Genomic DNA, 19,420 nt, shown 5'->3' with positions numbered 1-19,420 from the left:
TGGCTCCAAGTGTTCAGGATGGCTCTCAGGTGTTGCCATCAAGATAAGATGCTTGCAGGGAAGTCTGAGCGCCCCAGAAGCCACCCTGACCCTCACACACACTGCAGTTAGGGCTGTCCGGGAGGTGATGTGTGAGGGCAGCTGGGAACGGGTGGGGTGTGGAGCCTGGCATCACTCTGAATGCTTCACCGCACAAGACTGAGAGCCGGTATGAAACCAGAGTGAGCTAGCCTGAGGGCAAGAGCCCCGAGGCAAACCAGCTTCCCTCAGTCACTGGTGAAGGGGCAGGTACAGCCCCGCGGAGGAGAGTCCGCCCATGAAGAGAGGGACGAGGGCATGCGGGCGAGAGCCCGTGAGCCAAACGATTTCTCACCACGGCCCTGGTGTGTGCAGAGGAAGCAGGGCCTCCCCTTGCTTGTCTGCCCCTCTAACATGTGTATCTACCGTGGTGGTCTGTGTGCTGCCTTTCTCAGATGCTAGAGGGACATTCCAGACTGTTTACTGACTTGCTAGGTGAGTAGACCCGGAGCACTAACACTGGCGGCCTCTGAGGGGTGTGCCTTAGTGCTAGTAACGGATTCATGACTCAACTCAGCCTGTTGATAAACAACCTAAGGTTATGCAAAAGAAAGAAGCTACCTGACTCAAAAAAGGACCCCAGGGACTGACCAGTGGCTCCCCGGATGAGTGAAGGCTGGCCCCACATGACACGACCGGCTGCGCTAGGGACGAACTCTCACTACAGGACACCTGGACTAGAAAGCTGTCTTTTGATATCAGTACATGGGATTATTCTATAAGAGCTTTAAAATGAGATCTTACAGACATTTTAATAATTACCTCAATAGTTAAGAAAACCAGAGGGATTTTCTGTATATACATTTATACTTTATAGCTGTTTTCTATTGAAATACTAGTGCAATTAGTTTCAAATTGTATTAAATTTCCTTTGAAATCAACTATATACGGTTTATGCGATGCTTAACAAAAATAAGTACATACCCTTTTTAGCAGCTACTGTTTTACTTGGAACTTTTTCTGTTTGCTTCAGACCAAATGATGGTGAAAATACAGAAGCAGAATCTTCTTCATTACTGTCAAATTTAGCTGAATCTAAAAATTAGTCATTTTTTTTAGTAAAGAGATTCTGTAAGGACCACTAAGTAGTTAAACTTTATTTTTACTGATGACATCTCTAGCTAGATAATAAATATATGTTTCTATTTTGTGATCATATAGTCCACAATATACAAACAGCAGAAATAAAAATATTACAGTGTTGTATTTCAAAAATGTTAACTCTGTAAAACCACATAGAAATGCACAGAGTAATAAAAATTCTTAATACTCCCAAATGCTAATCATTTTAAACTGGTCAATTCAAAAATACTGATTTTAAAATGAAGTATTTAATAAAAGTTCTCACTGTGATTATTTTAGTATATACACAGCTAATTAACTATTTCATGAATACCAGTAACAACATTCAACAATCTTACATCCTTGAAGTTTACCTTAAAAGGCAAGTAGGTACCTTCAGTTTACTTTTACACTCAATTTAATCAGTTTTTCCCTCCATCCTTCCTTTCCTCAAACCAAAGAGCTACTCTTAAAATGGCAACTTGGATGTGAGTGAGACTTTTATATGGCTGTTCTGACAGGCTTTCTCTACATGCACCTTAGAACATGTACCAGATCTGTGTATATCTGTCTGCACGTATGACACCACCAGATGGTCACACTGGAATCAGACTGATGATGCTCTGCAACCGAAGCAGCAGCTCTACATCCAGAAAAAGAAGAGCGGGAGCTGACTGTGGCTCAGATCATCAGCTCCTTATCGCAAAATTCAGGCTCAAACTGAAGAAAGCAGGGAAAACCACTAGGCCATTCAAGTAGGACCTGAATCTAATCTCTTAGGATTATACAGTGGAGGTGACAAACATATAAGGGCTTGGACCTGGTAGAGCGCCTAAAGAACTATGGAGGCTCGTGACCCTGTACAGGAGGCAGTGGTCAAAAGCGTCCAAAAGGAAAATGCAAGACAGCAACGTGGCTGTCTGAGGAGGCCTTACAAACAGCGGAGAGAATGTGAGAAGCAAAAGGCAAGGGGGAGAGGGAAAGACACCCAGCTGAGTGAAGAGTTCCAGAGAACAGCAAAGACAGCTAATAAAGGCTTAAGTGAACAGTGCAAAGACAGAGGAAAACCAGAGAATGAGAAAGACTAGGGATCTCTTCAAGAAAACTGGAGATATCAAGGGAACATTCCATACAAGGATGGGCATGATAAAGGACAGAAAACGGTAAGGATCTAACAGAACAGACTAAGAGGTGGCAAGAATACACAGAAGAACTATACAAAGAATGACCCTTAATGACCCAGATAACTGCCATGGTGTGTGGTCTCTCACCTAGGACCAGGCATCCTGCAGTGTGAAGTCAAGTGCCCCTTAGAAAGCATCACTATAAACAAAGCTAGTAGAGGTGATGGGACTCCAGCTGAGCTACTTAAAACCCTAAGTGATAATGCCATTAAAGTGCTGCGCTCAGTATGTCAGCGAGTTTGGGAAACTCAGCAGTGGCCACAGAACTGGAAAAGGCCAGTTTTCATTTCAGTGCCAAAGAAGGGCAGCACCAAAGAAAGTTCAGACTGCTGCACGATTGCACTCGTTTCACACGCTGGCAAGGTTATGCTCAAAATCCTTCAAGTTAGGCTGCAGCAGTGTATGAACCGAGAACTTCCAGATATATAAGCTGGATTTAGAAAAGGCAGAGGAGCCAGGGATCAAACTGCCAATGTTCGTCGGCTTATAAGAGAAAGCAAGGGAATTCCAGAAAAACGTCTTCAGTTTCACTAACTACACTAAAGCCTTCTGACTGTGTGGATCACAACAAACTCTGGAAAATTCTTAAAGAGATGGGAATACCAGACCACCTTTCCTGTCTCCTGAGAAACAGGTATGCAGGTTAAGAAGTAATAGTCAGCACCAGACATGGAACAATGAACTGGTTCAAAATTGGGAAAGGAGTACATCAATCCTGTATATTGTTACCCTGCTTAAACTTACATGCAGAGTACATCATGTGAAATGCTGGGGAGGATGAAGCACAAGCTGGAATCAAGATTGCTGGAGAAATATCAATAACCTCAGATATGCAGATGATACCACTCTAATGACAGAGTGAAGTGGAGCTAAAGAGCCTTTTGATGAGGGTGAAAGACGAGATGGAAAAAGTTGGCATGAAACAACTCTCAAAAAATTTACATCATGGTATCTGGTCCCATCACTTCATGGGAAATAGATGGGGAAAAGTGGAAACAGACATTTTATTTTCTTGGGCTCCAAAATCACTGTGGATGGTGGCTGCAGCCATGAAATTAAAAGGCACTTGCTCCTTGGAAGGAAAGCTATGACAAACCTAGGCAGCATATCAAAAAGCAGAGACCTTACTTTGCCAACAAAGGTCTCTATAGTCAAACTATGGTTTTTCCAATGGTCATGTATGGATGTAAGACTTGGACCATAAAGAAAGCTGAGCACCGCAGAAGTGATGCTTTCAACTTGTGCTGGAGAAGACTCATGAGAGTCCCTTGGACAGCAAGGAGATCAAATCAGTCAATCCTAAAGGAGTTCATTGGAAGGGCTGAAGCTGAAGCGCCAATACTTTGGCTACATGATGTGAAGAGCTAACTCATTGGAAAAGACCCTGATGCTGGGAAAGACTGAGGGCAGGAGGAGAAGGGGGCAAGAGAGGATGAGATGGTTGGATGGCATCACTGACTCAATGGACATGAGTTTGAGCAAGCTCCAGGACATGGTGAAGGACAGGAAAGTCTGGCACACTGCTCCATGGGGTCACAAAGAGTCAGACACACCTTAGTAACTGAACGATGACAGTCTACGTGTCTGTCTAGCTACATGTATGTATATTTAAAAAATGGAAAATAGTAACTCAAATATAACTAGATTTGTTTTGACCTTAGAAATTCTACACACAAATGTAGGCAATTTTTAAAAGTATGCACACTGATTAAATTTGCTTCTATGAAGGTTTTGTCTTATAACTACTAGAATTTAGTAAAACAAACTGGCATATTGGTAGGCCTGTAGCTTTAAAAATCCTGTCATAAACCTACTCTCATTGCCATGAAAATTTTCAGCCTTCCAATGTTTCTGTCTATACTTTTTTCTCCTTAAAACACTCACACTCCTTACCCCTCACCCACACAACCATGTCAGCACCTGCCTCTCCACCTGAGTGCTTCCATAATGCCAATACTGACCATTCAGTTAGAAATCACATCAGGAAAAAATAAACCTTATTACATTGAAGAAAATGTAAAGAGAAAGTAAGTTTACTACTCAAAAAAAGCCATAGCAATAATATGTAAATAGACAATGAAAAGATGAAATGAGCATACCATCTTCTGACTTCTGAGAGTATGAAGGAAAAGAGAAGAGGGTCCCAAAATCCTGACTCTTCTTGTCGTGGGAAGACTTTCTATTAAAGAAAAAGAAATCAATCACCTATCAGTCACTATCTCAACCTTAAGAGTTTATATATAATATATGTACTGCAAGGTTATAACTACAGAACAGTCTAGCCCTGTCATGTGTTTCTCTTTGTAAAACCAGGGCAACCATACTCCTTTTTGCTCTCTCATGAGCATTAGTGTGCATACACAGATACCAGAAAAAGCAATTACTTAACAGAAAAGCAAAAGTTCCAAGTTAATCAAAATACCACTAAGTTTTGTGGTTGACAGAATCACTTCAGAATTTAACACCAGTAAATTACTGGCAAAAATCCAAGAAGAAAGTCCATCTCCATCAGAGGAGGCAACAATCTGATTTCTCATACTTTACTGCGTGTGGTAAAATACTTCCTTAAAAATCTGAAATAGTTGCCAACTTCATATCCTACATGATCCCGCTGCCACACAGCAGAGCAAGAAAAGTCAACCACGACCAAAGCAAAGGAAGCAAAGTGACCCTCCCGATTCTAGCGACGCCCTAACTTTCCTCTGAACCAGGGTTGTCAAGGTATGTCCCATACACCTGCTGCCTAACTTTTTAAATGGAATTTTACTGGAACACAAATACACGCATCCATTCACATATCATTTATGGCTGCTTTTTTGCTACAGTGGCAGTATTGAGTAGTTCAAGAGACCATATGGCCTGCAAAGCCTAAAATGTTTACTATTTCAAATTTGTATGGAAAACATTTGCCACCCTGTGCTCTCAACTATAAGGACAGTTATGGAACAGCTACAATATTAACCAGATTTATTCCTTCATGGGGAGGGCCTTCCCCAGAAGAGTAGCAGTCTCTTGGAGCTTCCTGTGATGCCAAGATGCCCGGCTGCGCCGTGTCACCGAAGAGCTGTTGCCGTGTTACTTACTCTGGGGTAGCCTTCGATTTGCCTGGTGAGAACGTGTATTCATCTTTATCTAGGCCATCTGAAGGGACAAACTCATCTTCTCCATCATTTGTTATGGGAGATGCTTTAACTTTCAATTCCTCTAAATCATTATTGTCATCATCATCATCGGCGTCTTCATCCTCTTCTTCTGAGAAATCAAATGTATACTTGGGCCGTTCAGCTAGGACAAAAATAAAAATGACTTTAAACCCAGCTTTATCAAAGTGAAATATTATTCCAAACCATACACTTGAAGAATAATCCAGCAGTCTCTGAACACATGCAAGAGAAAAAGACAAGCATTAGAGAATAAAAGTGCCCAAGTTTGGCCTCAGTTACTCGGATGGTCTTAACGTCTAGCCTGCACTCCCAGGAGGCTCTGGGGTCCTGCTCAGCTGTCAGAGAACGCGACATGATCCTGATGAGAGCGTCAGGATGCTGCTTTTCATGCTTAAACATTACTCCAAACAGTGAGGAAAGGGGACATGGCCACTGTAAAAGTGACTACTAATATGCGACTCCCCCATTTCTGCAATTACAAAAGACAACCTGTATATCTTTAGAAAGTGCTTTCTCTTAACTTCTTACATAAAAACTTCTATCATCTCTCTTCACAGTAGTTTTACCATGAAATAATAGAAATAGTAATTTTTCAGATGAATGAGGAGAAACAGAGTTAAGATCTCACTATATTAGCAAAATAATATAATACATAAAAAAGCACCCACTATGGAGAAGGGCACACTGGTATAATGCAAATAAGCTTTACTGTAATTTCTAGCATATACTATGGAATAAAATTTTAAACTCATTTGGATGCCATGCAACTTTATACTTCATTTTAAATGTATGGGGAAAGCCTAAATACAATTTTAAAGCTGTTAATAAATTAATTTTCATGTAACTTGAAACAGTATTAAAACTCACCTCTGAACTAATGCAACATTGTAAATCAACTATAACAAAAAAAAGTTTGCCCCTGTTATACTACCTATGTACTTTAGGAAAAGAAATTCAATTACTTAGTGATTGAAGGCCTGAAATATAAAAGTATCTCCCAAAGAAAACAATCAGAATGTTTTTTCATTTTATGTAAATTAGGACTTAAAATTTGAGAAGAAACTATAAAATAGGACACTCATCAGTTTTTAAGTATTTGAAGACTTCAAATTAATAAATATTCAAAGAGGATCAAATCACATGCTTAACACTAATATACACTAGCAAATGGGCTTCTACAACCTGAGCTCTGGCACTGCAATTATCTAAATAATGCTGTGTGCATATGAACCAGTCGATAAAGTGGAGGGTTTCTCATGATATGACAGACAACACACCAAAAGGAAACCAACGCAGCGTGGCCTATGGACCCGGCACGGCCTGTGGACCTCTCACTGCCTGTGGACCCCGCGCTGCCTGGACCCCCTGCTGCTAGTGCCCTACACCAAGGTACACACGTGTGAGCTCAGTCACTCAGTTGCATCCAATTCTTTGCAACTCCCTTGGGCTGTAACCCAGCAGGCTCCTCTGTCCGTGGGATTCTCCAGGCAAGAATACTGGAGTAGGATGCCATGCCCTCCTCCAGGGGATCTTCCCAACACAGGGATCAAACCTGTGTTTCTTACATTTCCTGCATTGGCAGCCAGGTTCTTTACCCATGTCTCCTGCATCTCCTTGCATTGGCAGGTGGATTCTTTACTACTGAGCCCATATCAAGGTACATTTTCTAGCAAACATCTCCAAACTATCGACAGAATGTAACCCAAACTTTATCGTAAAAGTCAGTAAGAAAACACTTTCTCCAGATTTCACTTTGGAGAAATGTATGTCCAACTTTGCTAGAAAAGATCATTCTATAAAGAAGGCTTTTTGGTCTTTGTGAACTAACTTCTGAAATACTAATGGTTTACTACTTCAGTAATATTGATGATACTAACAATACCAACTTATAAGTAATACTAACTTTGTCAAACCACAAACAATGATAAAATAAGTATAAAATATATCAGAATACCAGCTGCTCTCCTAAGTAAAGAGTCTCTTGGAATAACCACAGGTTCTGATTCTTCCAAGTCACTTTCTGACTTGGAGTCATCGTCTGACCAAGGGTTCCGTTTCTTCACTTTCTTTGCGCTGGGTTTGCCAGATGACGTAGGTGTTTTTCTCACCCTGGTGCCTAAAAACAAATGAGTAACAATAAGGTATGTGTCAATACTCATCTAAATATCATCAGTAAAAATAAAGCTATTATAACTAAAAGTTGATTATAATGTTTGTTAGAACTGAAGATATCACTTCACCTACCAGAAAAAAAGCACAAAGAATCTACTAATGCCCTGAACATACACATTTTCTCACAAACAAAACACTGTGTAATGATTGCTCACCAGGCTCCTTTTTCTCCCTCTTGGGTCTGGGACCTTTGTTTGCAGGAGCTGGTGGGGTCAATGCTTCTTCTCCGCCTTCCATCACTGCTCCACTGAACTCTTCATCGAAGTCCGCTTTCACCACTGAGGTATCCAGATCACCCTACACATTCAAAAGAAAGCCAAACCATCAGGAAAAATATAAGCTGAACTAATATCATATGTGCTTTAGAGGTACATTTCCAGTCAATAGATAAAGATTTTCTGAATCAGATGAATAAAAAGAATGCATGGGTCTACTGAGGCCCTAAAAGATGACATTGATCAGACCAAGCTTTTTATGTAGCTATGGAAAATGATCCTGCTTACCACTCTAATCTATTAGTGCATTCTGTGAGATGATAGCTACTTAAAACCAACTGTAAGAAATAAGAAGGCAGCTTCTGATTATCCAAGGGACTTTCAGACTCAAAGCTAAGGACAAGGTACCAAAAGGCACCTGAAAAAATTTCACTGCTATAGCTCAGGCCCCTATCCACCAGGAAAAATCCTTCAGATTATTGAAGATAATAAAAATAATCTTTATTATTATGAGAATAAAACATGACATGTCATGTACTGCTAAGCATAAGACAAAGTCCCCTGACCCTCAAACGGAGAAAGAACAGTGACCCGTGAGGAGAAGTGAGCAATCCTGCCCAGGGCAGGACAGACAACAGGGAAAAGGAGCCCTTTCCGCTGGGTACTGAAGACGGGTACATCCACCAAGTGAGCAGAGTGACTCGGGTACATCCACCAAGTGAGCAGAGTGACAAGGGAAAAGACGATGCCTCAGTCTGCTGGGACTCGAGGACAGCTGAGAGGAAAGGTCCATCATGCCTGACTCTCTGTGACCCCATGGACAGCAGCCCACCAGGCTCCTCTGTCCGTGGGATACGCCAGGCAAGAGTACTGGAGGGGGCTGCTATGCCCTCCTCGAAGGGAGCTTCCCGACCCACAGATAGAACGGGCGTCTCTTATGTCTCCCTGCATTGGCAAGCGGGTTCTTTACCACTAGTGCCACCTGGGAAGCGTGAGGGCAGCCAGGTGGAAGCTCAATCACTGCACACAAGGGGTCACTGTGTAATAACCAGTCTTGTATTTTGGAAACATCACCCTGGTGGAAAGAGATAAGACAGAGGAATGAAGTGAATAGGTAGAGTCAGGACTGGCTGACTACAGACAGGACTGCTGGAGCCACATGGCTGACCTTAAACTGCCTCAGAGAAAATAGACTGAATCCTAAAACAGAGTCAGTGGGGACCAAGATAAGAGAATGGATTTTGGGACTCTTTTATAGTCAGTCAGTAGGACTCAGCTACTGATTAAATGAGATACTTGCCAGCTTCTGGCCTATGTTAGTGATGGCTGATCATGCCAGAAGCTAGATCAGGCAGAGGCAGGAGGGGAAGTGTTAAAACCAGGAATTAAGTCAGGCATGCTGAGTGTATGGTGCTTGGGGGTGTTCTGATGGCTGTGTTAGTCCAGCTCTCCTGGAACCATGACCGCTTCAGGACATCGATTCAAGAGTCAAGTGATAAACTCTCTGGGCACAAACGCAGTCACTCAAGGAGAGTACAAAAGGCTCAGAGAAATGTGCTGAAAACAGATCCTGACTAACACCATGGGAAATGGAGAGAAGAGAAGCCATCTCTGAGAAGAGAAAGCTCTGTGTGTAGGTGAACGTGTGAGACCCTGGTCCTCAGCACAGCAGGAGAGGGCTCCCCCGCACCCCAGTGTCCCACCTGGGGCTCCACTCTCTCTCTGCACAGAGAACCCTCCAGCCTCACCCAGCGCCCGGGCTCGTCTCCCGAGTTCCCAGGTCCACCTGGCACGCTCTGCTTCTAAACTCAACCTGCCGAGAAAAGTCGGCCTTTCTCCTTGTGACCATCAGGCTCCTGCTTCCTCACCTCTGAGATGTTTCCTTCCTCTGGCTAACTGCCCCCCATTCTCCAGGAGGCTTTTAAATCCACTATAACATCAATCAACCCAATGATATAGGCTGTGTCTAATGATCTTTTAACTAAAGGTAAAAACAAATAGCAAAAGATGACAGTTTACTTCAAAAGCCCAACAGACCCTTTTCTACTGTAAGACTTCCTTAACTGGTCATTATACAAATCTAAAGTTTATGGTTTATACTTCTTGTTGCTATTGTTCCATGATTTTAATTTATAATACTGAGTAGAATATTTCTCTCTTTTTAGAAATGGGATCAAGTTAAGTCACTCTTTACATATATGTGGGTCCTTGAGTAATATGTCTTCATCCTATGTATGGATCAACTGCGCTTTTGAACAAATGACTTCCTATCACAGTGAAACAGAGATACATTTGAAACAAAAATACAGCATGATTTCATAACAGTAAAATTTCGATTCCTACAAACATCATCACTGAGGTGGAGCCCACCCACGGGCAGTGTTCTACCTTTCTCTTCTTCAGCAGCTTCTTGCTGGCATCTGCCTTCATGGCAGTGATCTCAGGAACCACTCTCCTGCCGTAAGGGGAGGGCATCGTCTCTTCTAGCTGAAGCTTCTTCACCTTAGGTTTGCCAACCTTCCCCTTGATTGCTTTTCCGGCCATCCCAGCCAGAACGTCTTCTCGTTCCTGCGCTTCCACTTTCTGGAGGGGAATCATTAAGGATGGGGAGGAGGGTGGGGCATAAACAACTCATCAGAAAAGACAGCTGGGACTGCAGAAGAAGTCAAACCTCATTTTATTCACTCAGGTGATCTAACCTAAGGGAAAAACAATTCTAAATCAGAAGGCCTGGGTTGTAGTCCCAGTTCTATCTAACAAGCTTCTCGTTTGTAAGACAAGGGGGTTGTAACTAAATGACCTACATGGTCCCTTCCACCTCTAGAACCCTATGACATATTATGGGATCAGGACTATTGATGACCTGGTATCATCAGATGCCTAGCAAATCATACAAAAAGGCAGTTCTGGTAACAAATATGAAGCCATTCTTTACTCTTGCTTTACCTTGCTTCAATCTTAATGGATATTAATTTTCAAATGTATAAGTCAGCAGGGAAAAGTCTCAAATTTTTAAAAAATCTAATTCATAACAACAGAAGAAAAGTACAAATCAAGGCAACATGTGATACTGTGATACTTGAGAGATCATTAAAATTCCAGAAATCTTATTAGGCAACTAATATACCACACTCATTCCTGAGAGTTCGAATTCTGACTTAGGTTATAAAACTAGAGCATGTGGACAACAAAATCAATGAAACAACTAAAACCAATAAATATAAGTAATATCATGATTAATAATAAATAGCAATTTACCTTGTACTACTCAAAATTAGATGATCATATTGCTACTGTGAAATTTTAAGTGAGTTAATTGCTTAAAAATAAATTAGGCAATTTTAGGAAAAGTTTGTATTTTATATCTTTCTCTACATTTTTTTCTTTTATTTTTAAAAATGGAATTCTACTTGGAGAAAACTAAATTTTAAAAAATTTAAAATTTCTCTATTAAAAGTCTAAAGAGACTATCATTCTACTTCTTAAAAATCAAATACCTATATTCAATCACATATATATATTGTTTCCTCTTTTGGGGGAAAACATTAAAATGAAGCAATAAGCTAATTTGAAGTCAGTTAAGCAAATTTAACTAGTAGAGAGTATTAGAACTCAACTCATTCTAAAATCCCACTCCATAGCTTTTATTCATCTACATCAGACATAACTTTTTTTATGACTTCATATAGCTAGAAGCTTAATCCTCTGCAGCTTATAAACACATTAACCTTTGTAGAGCTAAAAGAAATCCTGAGATAATTTAATTTTAAAAACTTTCATTTTGTTTGATAAACATTACTCTTTCAAATATATTTTAATGGAGACTTAACCTACATCCAGTTCTTCAACAAAAGCTGCTAAATCTTCTTTCCAAAGATCTGAAGGAGATTTCCTTTTAAGATCACTGACCTCTCGCCCCTATAATAAAAAAGTAGTGTGATTTAAACATTCAATTATAAATGTATAATTTTTAAATGGATAAAGGATATATAAAACTATTTTTGGAAAAGAAAAATAAATATATGGAAAACACTGAAATAATTTCAAATTATTTAACCCACAGAAGTTCATACTTTTGCATCTCTCTGTTTAATCAGCTCTTCAACCTTTTCTTTAGTTAGAGACCATAGAGACATATTTAAAATATAATTAAAATCAGGGCCTGACGGAGTTCCTGAATCAGAGGAACTATCATCATGCTGGTTTTGTGATTCTTCCTCTTCTGCTGCCTGCAAAAAATAATAAACTTTATATTAAAGTCCTGTATAATATGAAATCAACGTTGAATTTTACTGAATACTAAGTTTAAAATTCCACACATGCTACACTCTTACAGCTATATCTTCAGGGTGGTGGGTTTATTTTAGATTATCTACAAGATTATCTATGAAAATATATTTCCTATAAAAAGTTTAAATTTTCTAAAAATGCAAAATAATGTCATCAAAAGGAATAGTATATTTAGCCTCTATTCAGGAATCTGGTGAAAAATTAACTGCTTGAGAAGACACCACATCCTAAATGTAACACAGCAGAAGCAATATTCTACCATGCGTCTCGTCAGATCTTTGCACTGGAGAGTGAATGAACAATTTGAAACCTAAAAAAATGTTTTACAGTTATAATAAATATGCTAAGATAGTCAGTCACTAAGGGTAAATTCTTTTCTCAAGCAAGAACACTCAAGTAAGGACTAAGAAAAATTCACTTAAGAGTTGAAGAGCTGGTAGGTTAGAGTAAGAATTGTAAGGGCTATTCAAAAATTGTATCCATAAGGTCTTTTTTTCACAGAAATAGTTACAATTAAAACAATCTTCTTACACTAATACTAAATTTCAAAATCCAATGAATTTATTATAAGTGACATCATCTTTAAAATTTTTTAAATAACAACAGCTGTTAAAATAAAATTGAATCTCAATTGTTAAAGGCACTCAGATCATTAAAAATGACTGAGTTAACCATGATACTTCATAAAACAAAAAGTTCACTTCCGGTAATCAAAAAAGAAAAGAAAAAAAGCCTTACAATTTAAGAAAAGTTTTACAATTTTAAATTTTCAGTAAAATAATGTATATATACAAAAATTAAAGTTTATTTTAGAAGAGATAAAAATAAAAATCACAAAGAAAGGTGCTTCATTGCATTCAAAGTATAAACTCAATTAAGTAACATTATCCAAGTAAGGAATGCTGTTGTTCAGTTGATAGATTATATAAGTACCTAGATAATTTAGGACAAATTAATACAGTCTACAGCTTTTAAAATTTCTTCATGAAATAGTGTGCTGCTATGGAATTTCTTACACTACTATTAAAATCCTATTAGGGTGTCACAGGTGTCATAAAATCCTATTTAGACCCACACTTTAGAAGTCTATTTGCTCTAGGTTTTAATAACACACCAAGTATTGTTAATGAGTGCTCCATAAATGTGTGTATCTATCACTGTTAACATGAAGATGACTAAGGATACTTTCAGGGGAAAAAAGAAAAAAAAACCACCGCTTTTCAAGTTCCAGTGACAATTCTACCATGCTTTTGAGCTTCTAATTATCTGCTTTGTAATTTTCTCTCCTCCAACTCTACATAACAAGACACTCTTGTAAAAGCAGCTCCTTCTGTTTCTGAAACCCCCAAAGTGAACAACACATGGTCAAGATGCTGAGAGATTTTTGAGGGTAACAATGAAAGTACTGAAGCGAGCATGAGCTTTTACCCGTGAGGTCTATTTCCACCAGAAGGGCATTCTCAAACCCTAAACACTTTTATTTTTAAAAACTAAACATTAAATTCATTAGCTTACTAGCAAAATTTTTTAAGATATAATTTAAACCAACAGTGATGCAGAAGGGCAAGTAGTGTATAAACCATAACTTGGGGTTTAAGAATGCAATAAAACACACTGAAAGGAAAGCAAGTGCTTAAGGCATCTTAAATCTGAATACTCTCCCACTTTGTCCTACCCACTTCCCTCAATGAATCAACCTATTATCTCAATATGTAAATTGATACATAATTCATTTTAGTTTTACTCATTCTAGTATATGTCATTCTAAGGACAGTTCAAAATTGAAAAAAACTTAAATGTAAATGAAAGCAGTATTTATATGTAGTTTGAAATATATGAAAAACATTATGGTTGAGAACTCAAATGCTGGGAAGTTTAATGTTTCAGTGCAAGTTATATCACATAATCATAACTATTTTTTTAAATGCAAACATTATCAGTATTATATATGTATACAATATTCAATGAAGTATCTGAAAACTAATCATTTCCAAGTTTCTTCTTTTTTGTACATTTGTGTTCTCAATCACAATGTGGTATCACCTCTTTAAATTATCCACAACAGCAAGAAGCTTCTTTTTGAGAGAACTTTCACAGTTTCAATATTCCACTCACTGAATTAGTGTTAGTACTCTATGATCTAAAATGGACAATTAACAAAACACCAGACTTTTAATCTGAAGTCCCAGGGTTTAAATTTCCAGCTAAAGATCTAAAGCCAAGGTCAGAGCACACCATGGGGCTCAATAAATACTGGTAAGTATGAACCATTCCATCTCTCATATCCCCAGAGTACAGCAAAACCAAATCGAGGGAGTGGTGACTCCACACTATGGCTGCAGACTGCCCGGGGGGAATCATTTACGCACGACCAGAGCAGTTCCCAGAGTGACCTGCACCACACACCACCACCGTCCATTAACAGCAGCTCACAAAAAGAAGGCCGAGGAGACTAGCTACCTCCTCAGACCTGGAGTCACAGCCCAGGCCCAGGCAGAGCCACACTGGCCACGTGCTTTGCGGCGGGTGTCACTGCAAATTCCTGTACCATATCCGTTTCGTGGATAAACAGAAGACTTCAGTCTCCAAACACACCACTCAGCACCATTAGCAGTACTAAATTCAAAATTCAGGGGTTGGGTTTTTGGTTCGCTTTGGAAGTTGCTTTTAAAAGCTTCTCTGAATGTCTCATTCTGCAAATGATTACCTTTTCTTGTGCTTCTTTCCAGGCTTTCACTGGGTCAGATTCATAACCTCTCTGGACTAACATTTGAATCAAATCTTTCTTTGACCTATTCTCTATGTGAGGGAAAAATAAAGTTAGGATCAAGAAAAGAGATTCAATTTGTATTTGTTTATATTCTACTGATAAAAATGTCTTCTATTAATAAAGTTTTTTTTTTCCATTTTAACTAATGTTCAAATTTTTAAAGGTTGCATCTTACCTATAGTGATTTTCCCTTGTATCTTCTCTAAAATGAAACGGGCTTGATTATTAAGCTTAGTAGATTCTGCTCCCAACATTCCTACAAGCCACTCCTTTCGTAAACCATAATAGCTTAATCGTAAATCAAAGAATTCTTTCAAAATGTCTTGCACAGTTTCATACTTCTTCAGACATCCCATATGATCAAAGAGTACCTATGCAAAAGACAAAATTTTCAAAGATTATATAAATCTGTGTTGGCATTTTTAGCTTGAATTATGTCCTACAGTATTTAAAATAACCATAATACACTTACATGAATACATACCATTCCTAAAAGCCAGAACCAAAATTATTCAGCACATTTCTGTGAATATTCCTTTGGTAACTTTGAAAAATGGATAAAATTCAATTCTCAGAACTATGAAAATATGTTGTTGGAATAAATTTTTAAGATAGGACCTTAAAATAAGGTTCTTATTTAAAACTATATAAACTATGGCTATAAAACCACCTAATATTTTTTTCAAACCAAAAAGAAATGCATTCTCTCTGTAAGTCTTTAAATGTTAAATTTAAGGTTCTCTCTTTCCCATATATTCAGCGGGTGTGCATTTGCCTCGCTTTTGATTTTTTGAAATGTGCTATAATTCACTCAAACTTCAATTTAGGGAGAAATCTTACTTCTCTATCCTTTGTATCCTTTTTCTATCAATGATGGCACTTTTTCTCAGTCACTGTGCTATTGCTGGATTTTTCTTTTTTAAGTTTAAAAGCTAATTTGGAATGGAACGAGAATAATCATACATACTCACTTTTATTTTCCTCCTCAATTATTTATAAGCTTAATAAAGCAAATTATAGTTACAGGAAGATAAGTACTTCACAATTAAAATGCTAATAGAGACAGACAATAAGGCACACAGAAATCCTGCAATAATCCCTCCCAGAACTTCAAGTCAGTGTGTGTGAAAGTATGTGTACCCTGTGTGTTCAACCCCACACTCAAAATGCAGAGCTGGGATTAAGAGCAGAGGGTAATATTAGAGGAAAAGGAAAGTACCTCTGGATTCCTTAGCAAACATCCAAGGGGAGAAGCATTCAGACTCATTACATTCACTGGTGTCACGAAGCCAGCTGCAAAAACCCCACTTACATAATAAAAGGTAAAATTCATAGTAAATCTAGTTCACGTACCATGGAATTACAAGTGAGAGTAGTTTGAAGTTTAAAAACTTTGTGCAATCCAGCAGCTTCTGCTTGTGCTAGCTTCTCTTCACTCATTTTCACCACAAATTTCACAGTTGTATCAGTATGATATTCTTTATAATCAGAAATTAATGCTGGTGTTTTATCTGTTCCATTTAGCATAGGTTCTAAAACCTGTTCTTTGTATACCTACAAAAGATTAAAAAATAAGTAATTCTTTCATGACACACATTCATGTTCTTAAACTACAAGTCACACACACTTCTAAAAATTCTCAATTCCATTCGGAAGAAAAAGGGGAAACCTCCAGCTCCACCATCTCCAGCCCAGCCACTGCAGTCAGCAACATGCAGGGATCTTAATGGAGAAAGAAGACAAGGGCACGGTTCTGACCTGCTCGAAGGGTGAAAAGGGGCCGAGAGTACGAACAGGATGGCATCAGCTAGAGCTGACAGCTTGACACCCACCTACACTGACTGACGTGAATTTACTGACCACACTTGCAAGGGTTCCAAACATTATTCCTTACTCATTTCATATTCTACTCATTTCAGTGTAAACAAGATAACAGTCTTTTTAAAAGTTAGCTTCAGTCATTCTACATTTAGATAAGTTAAAAAACATTTTAATTACAATTTGAATATTCACATGAATGTGCCAAAAATGCATGCAGGAATGTTTAAACACTCTACAGACTCAGGGCAAACAGAGATGGAATCCCATTCAAACCAGAACACGCTGTCTAATGCAACCGCCCTCCTCACAGGCAGCTTGCATCTTGTACCAACCTGTGTCCAAGTTCTGACGGGGAGCTCGGTAATCTCCACTGTGTTTCTATCCACCACAAATATTTCACCACTGACTGCGTACTGGTTTTGACCAAGTTCTTGGATTGTTCCTTTAAAGTTTTTGTAGTTTGGAAGCTGAAGAGACAAATAAAAATCCCTTAAGAGCCCAACTCCTCACCGAGTGCCAGCGTCACCTCTGAGCGCCCCCAGTCAGGAGCTCTTGCCAGCTCAGGTTCACATGACTGAACCAAAATTCCTCTCGTCCATAGCAGGCCCTCTCCATACAATCACTCGGGCTTGAATTCACAGCTTCTGTTCTCAAAGGCCCAGCATTCCCTAACCTCGAAACCTTAGCATCATCTTTCCTAGTCTTCCAAGAATATTACCTTTTTTCTCTCCCCAGTCTATTACCTAAATCCTTCCTTCTCCTGTAGATTAAAAAATTCTCTAAATTCAGATTCCTCAGATGTTATGTTAGCTCTGCAGTCCAGAGCCAATGATCTGCCTTCCAGGTCACTACTTATACGTCTTGAATATTTTGAATATTCTCACTTTCCTCTACCCAGCATGCCCTCACACCCTTATATACCTGTATGAATCTCACTCAGCCCCTCAGCCGAACGACAAGCCACCCCCCGCTTCTCTAATTCCTATTTGTTATTATCACTAAGCAGTTAGGTACACAGCACAGGACATTTCTTCTGGCACACTGAGCAACTATTACTATCTTCTGTCACTGTAAACTACAAGCCCAGATGTCTTACCTTGACAAAAGATTAACTTTTTGAAGACAGGGATAATATTTTATCTCACCACTTAGCACAGTATCATATATAGAAGATTATATATATGTGTATATATACATATACACATATGTATATGTAAGAAACATATTAACTTAATACTCAATGTATCTGAAATAATTAAAATAAAATGCTACAATCATTATAAGTAATTTGATACTCCTGTTAGAAATATTTTAAAGTGCTTCATTTAGGGGAGAAACAGATTTTAAATCACACTCAATCTAATTTTTTTAAATACAAAAATGAAATAAAATTTGGAGTGAAATACATAAAAATATTAAGTTTCTATATACATGGAGTATGTTTTCCTCTTTGCTTATGAATCTAGATGATTTTAAACCATGTAGAAGAGGGTAAACCATGTCGAGAGGTTTCCCTTAGACGGAGTTGGGGCTGAACAATCAATGATGTAGGAAAGGGGAAAAGTAAATATGGAGACATATTAAAATACCTGCAGTGTGTTTTTAAGTATCCTCATGACTCTATAACATGATTTAGTTGTTGAAGAACAATAAAAAGTTGCATATAACTTTATCATATAAGCCTTATTCTTTATATAATTTAAACATTTGAAAGTCTGAAATACTTTTACATTAAAATTTTAATAAAGTTTCTCCCCATAAGCCTTATCTGCAGGCTTTTTGCAAACTTTATCTTTTACTGTAAGCACACATCAAGTTCTATACTAACAAGGTCCTTACTGTCTAAAATACGTTCTAATATGAAAATGGTTCCATTACTTTTCTAAAATTACTGACTTTGTAGTTCACACAATATCATTTGTTACATACAAATAAAACCAATATAAGCAGTAAATTCTGCATCATTACCATGGGATGAGGATCCAGGCCATCAAGCATTCGCCTGACATTGTTCACAATCTCTCTGGCATCATAGTTGGGCAGCTTACAAGCCCATCCTGTGCCAATGCCCTCAGCACCGTTTATTAAAACCATGGGAATTATGGGAATATACCACTCAGGCTCCACACGCTGATTATCATCATAAAGGAATTTAAGCAGGTTGTCATCCACAGCAGGAAAAAGCAGTCTTGCTAAAGTGCTAATAAAAGGAAAAAGAGAAATGTGCAGCAATGTCACAGTTTGAGAAAAAAAAAACTTTATACATAATTACTTTACATGTCAGAAATCTTTTAAAAGAATGCATTTAAAAATTTTGGTTACAAGTCCTTAATTTAAACTTAATAAAATTTACTTAACTTTATTACCAAATGTATTTCTCTCAGGCACAAAGCCAGAATAAAACAGCCCTGTTTTACTTATATTACTTACTGACTAACCTGCCTAAATTCTTCATATTGATATATAACCTGGTAAGGATTTCCTCTTATTCTGACTAAACCACAAAACCCACTTTCAGCCTAAATAGTTAGATCATAAAAATCCTTACATTCATTAGGACTAGCTTCACCAATAATTCATAAAAACCGAGATCAACAAATTTCATTCTGTATGTTATCAAATACTTTGGAACATTGACCCTGAACATGACACTCAAGCTTCTCT

The 19,420-nt window shown here is 38.3% G+C and overlaps 1 protein-coding gene across 1 annotated transcript in view; it reads right to left on the bottom strand.

Annotated features, from left to right (window-relative positions):
* The window catches only part of TOP2B (DNA topoisomerase II beta), a 48,102-nt gene that overhangs the window by 3,356 nt on the left and 25,326 nt on the right, over nucleotides 1-19,420 (bottom strand). Inside the window, exons 20-32 of the mRNA XM_052661556.1 lie at nucleotides 18,725-18,956; nucleotides 17,089-17,223; nucleotides 16,289-16,489; nucleotides 15,111-15,306; nucleotides 14,873-14,964; nucleotides 11,949-12,104; nucleotides 11,710-11,793; nucleotides 10,264-10,458; nucleotides 7,816-7,957; nucleotides 7,443-7,604; nucleotides 5,408-5,609; nucleotides 4,424-4,503; nucleotides 1,003-1,113 (exon numbers count right to left, since the gene is read on the bottom strand). Coding sequence (XP_052517516.1) covers nucleotides 1,003-1,113; nucleotides 4,424-4,503; nucleotides 5,408-5,609; nucleotides 7,443-7,604; nucleotides 7,816-7,957; nucleotides 10,264-10,458; nucleotides 11,710-11,793; nucleotides 11,949-12,104; nucleotides 14,873-14,964; nucleotides 15,111-15,306; nucleotides 16,289-16,489; nucleotides 17,089-17,223; nucleotides 18,725-18,956 — 1,988 coding nt within the window. The remainder of the gene's footprint in view (nucleotides 1-1,002; nucleotides 1,114-4,423; nucleotides 4,504-5,407; nucleotides 5,610-7,442; nucleotides 7,605-7,815; nucleotides 7,958-10,263; nucleotides 10,459-11,709; nucleotides 11,794-11,948; nucleotides 12,105-14,872; nucleotides 14,965-15,110; nucleotides 15,307-16,288; nucleotides 16,490-17,088; nucleotides 17,224-18,724; nucleotides 18,957-19,420) is intronic.

Source organism: Budorcas taxicolor, chromosome 24 (assembly GCF_023091745.1).
Source record: "Budorcas taxicolor isolate Tak-1 chromosome 24, Takin1.1, whole genome shotgun sequence".
In the NCBI taxonomy this organism is placed as follows: domain Eukaryota; kingdom Metazoa; phylum Chordata; class Mammalia; order Artiodactyla; family Bovidae; genus Budorcas; species Budorcas taxicolor.
Note: the sequence above shows the minus strand (reverse complement) of the source record. Positions and strands in the feature narration are given on the sequence as shown.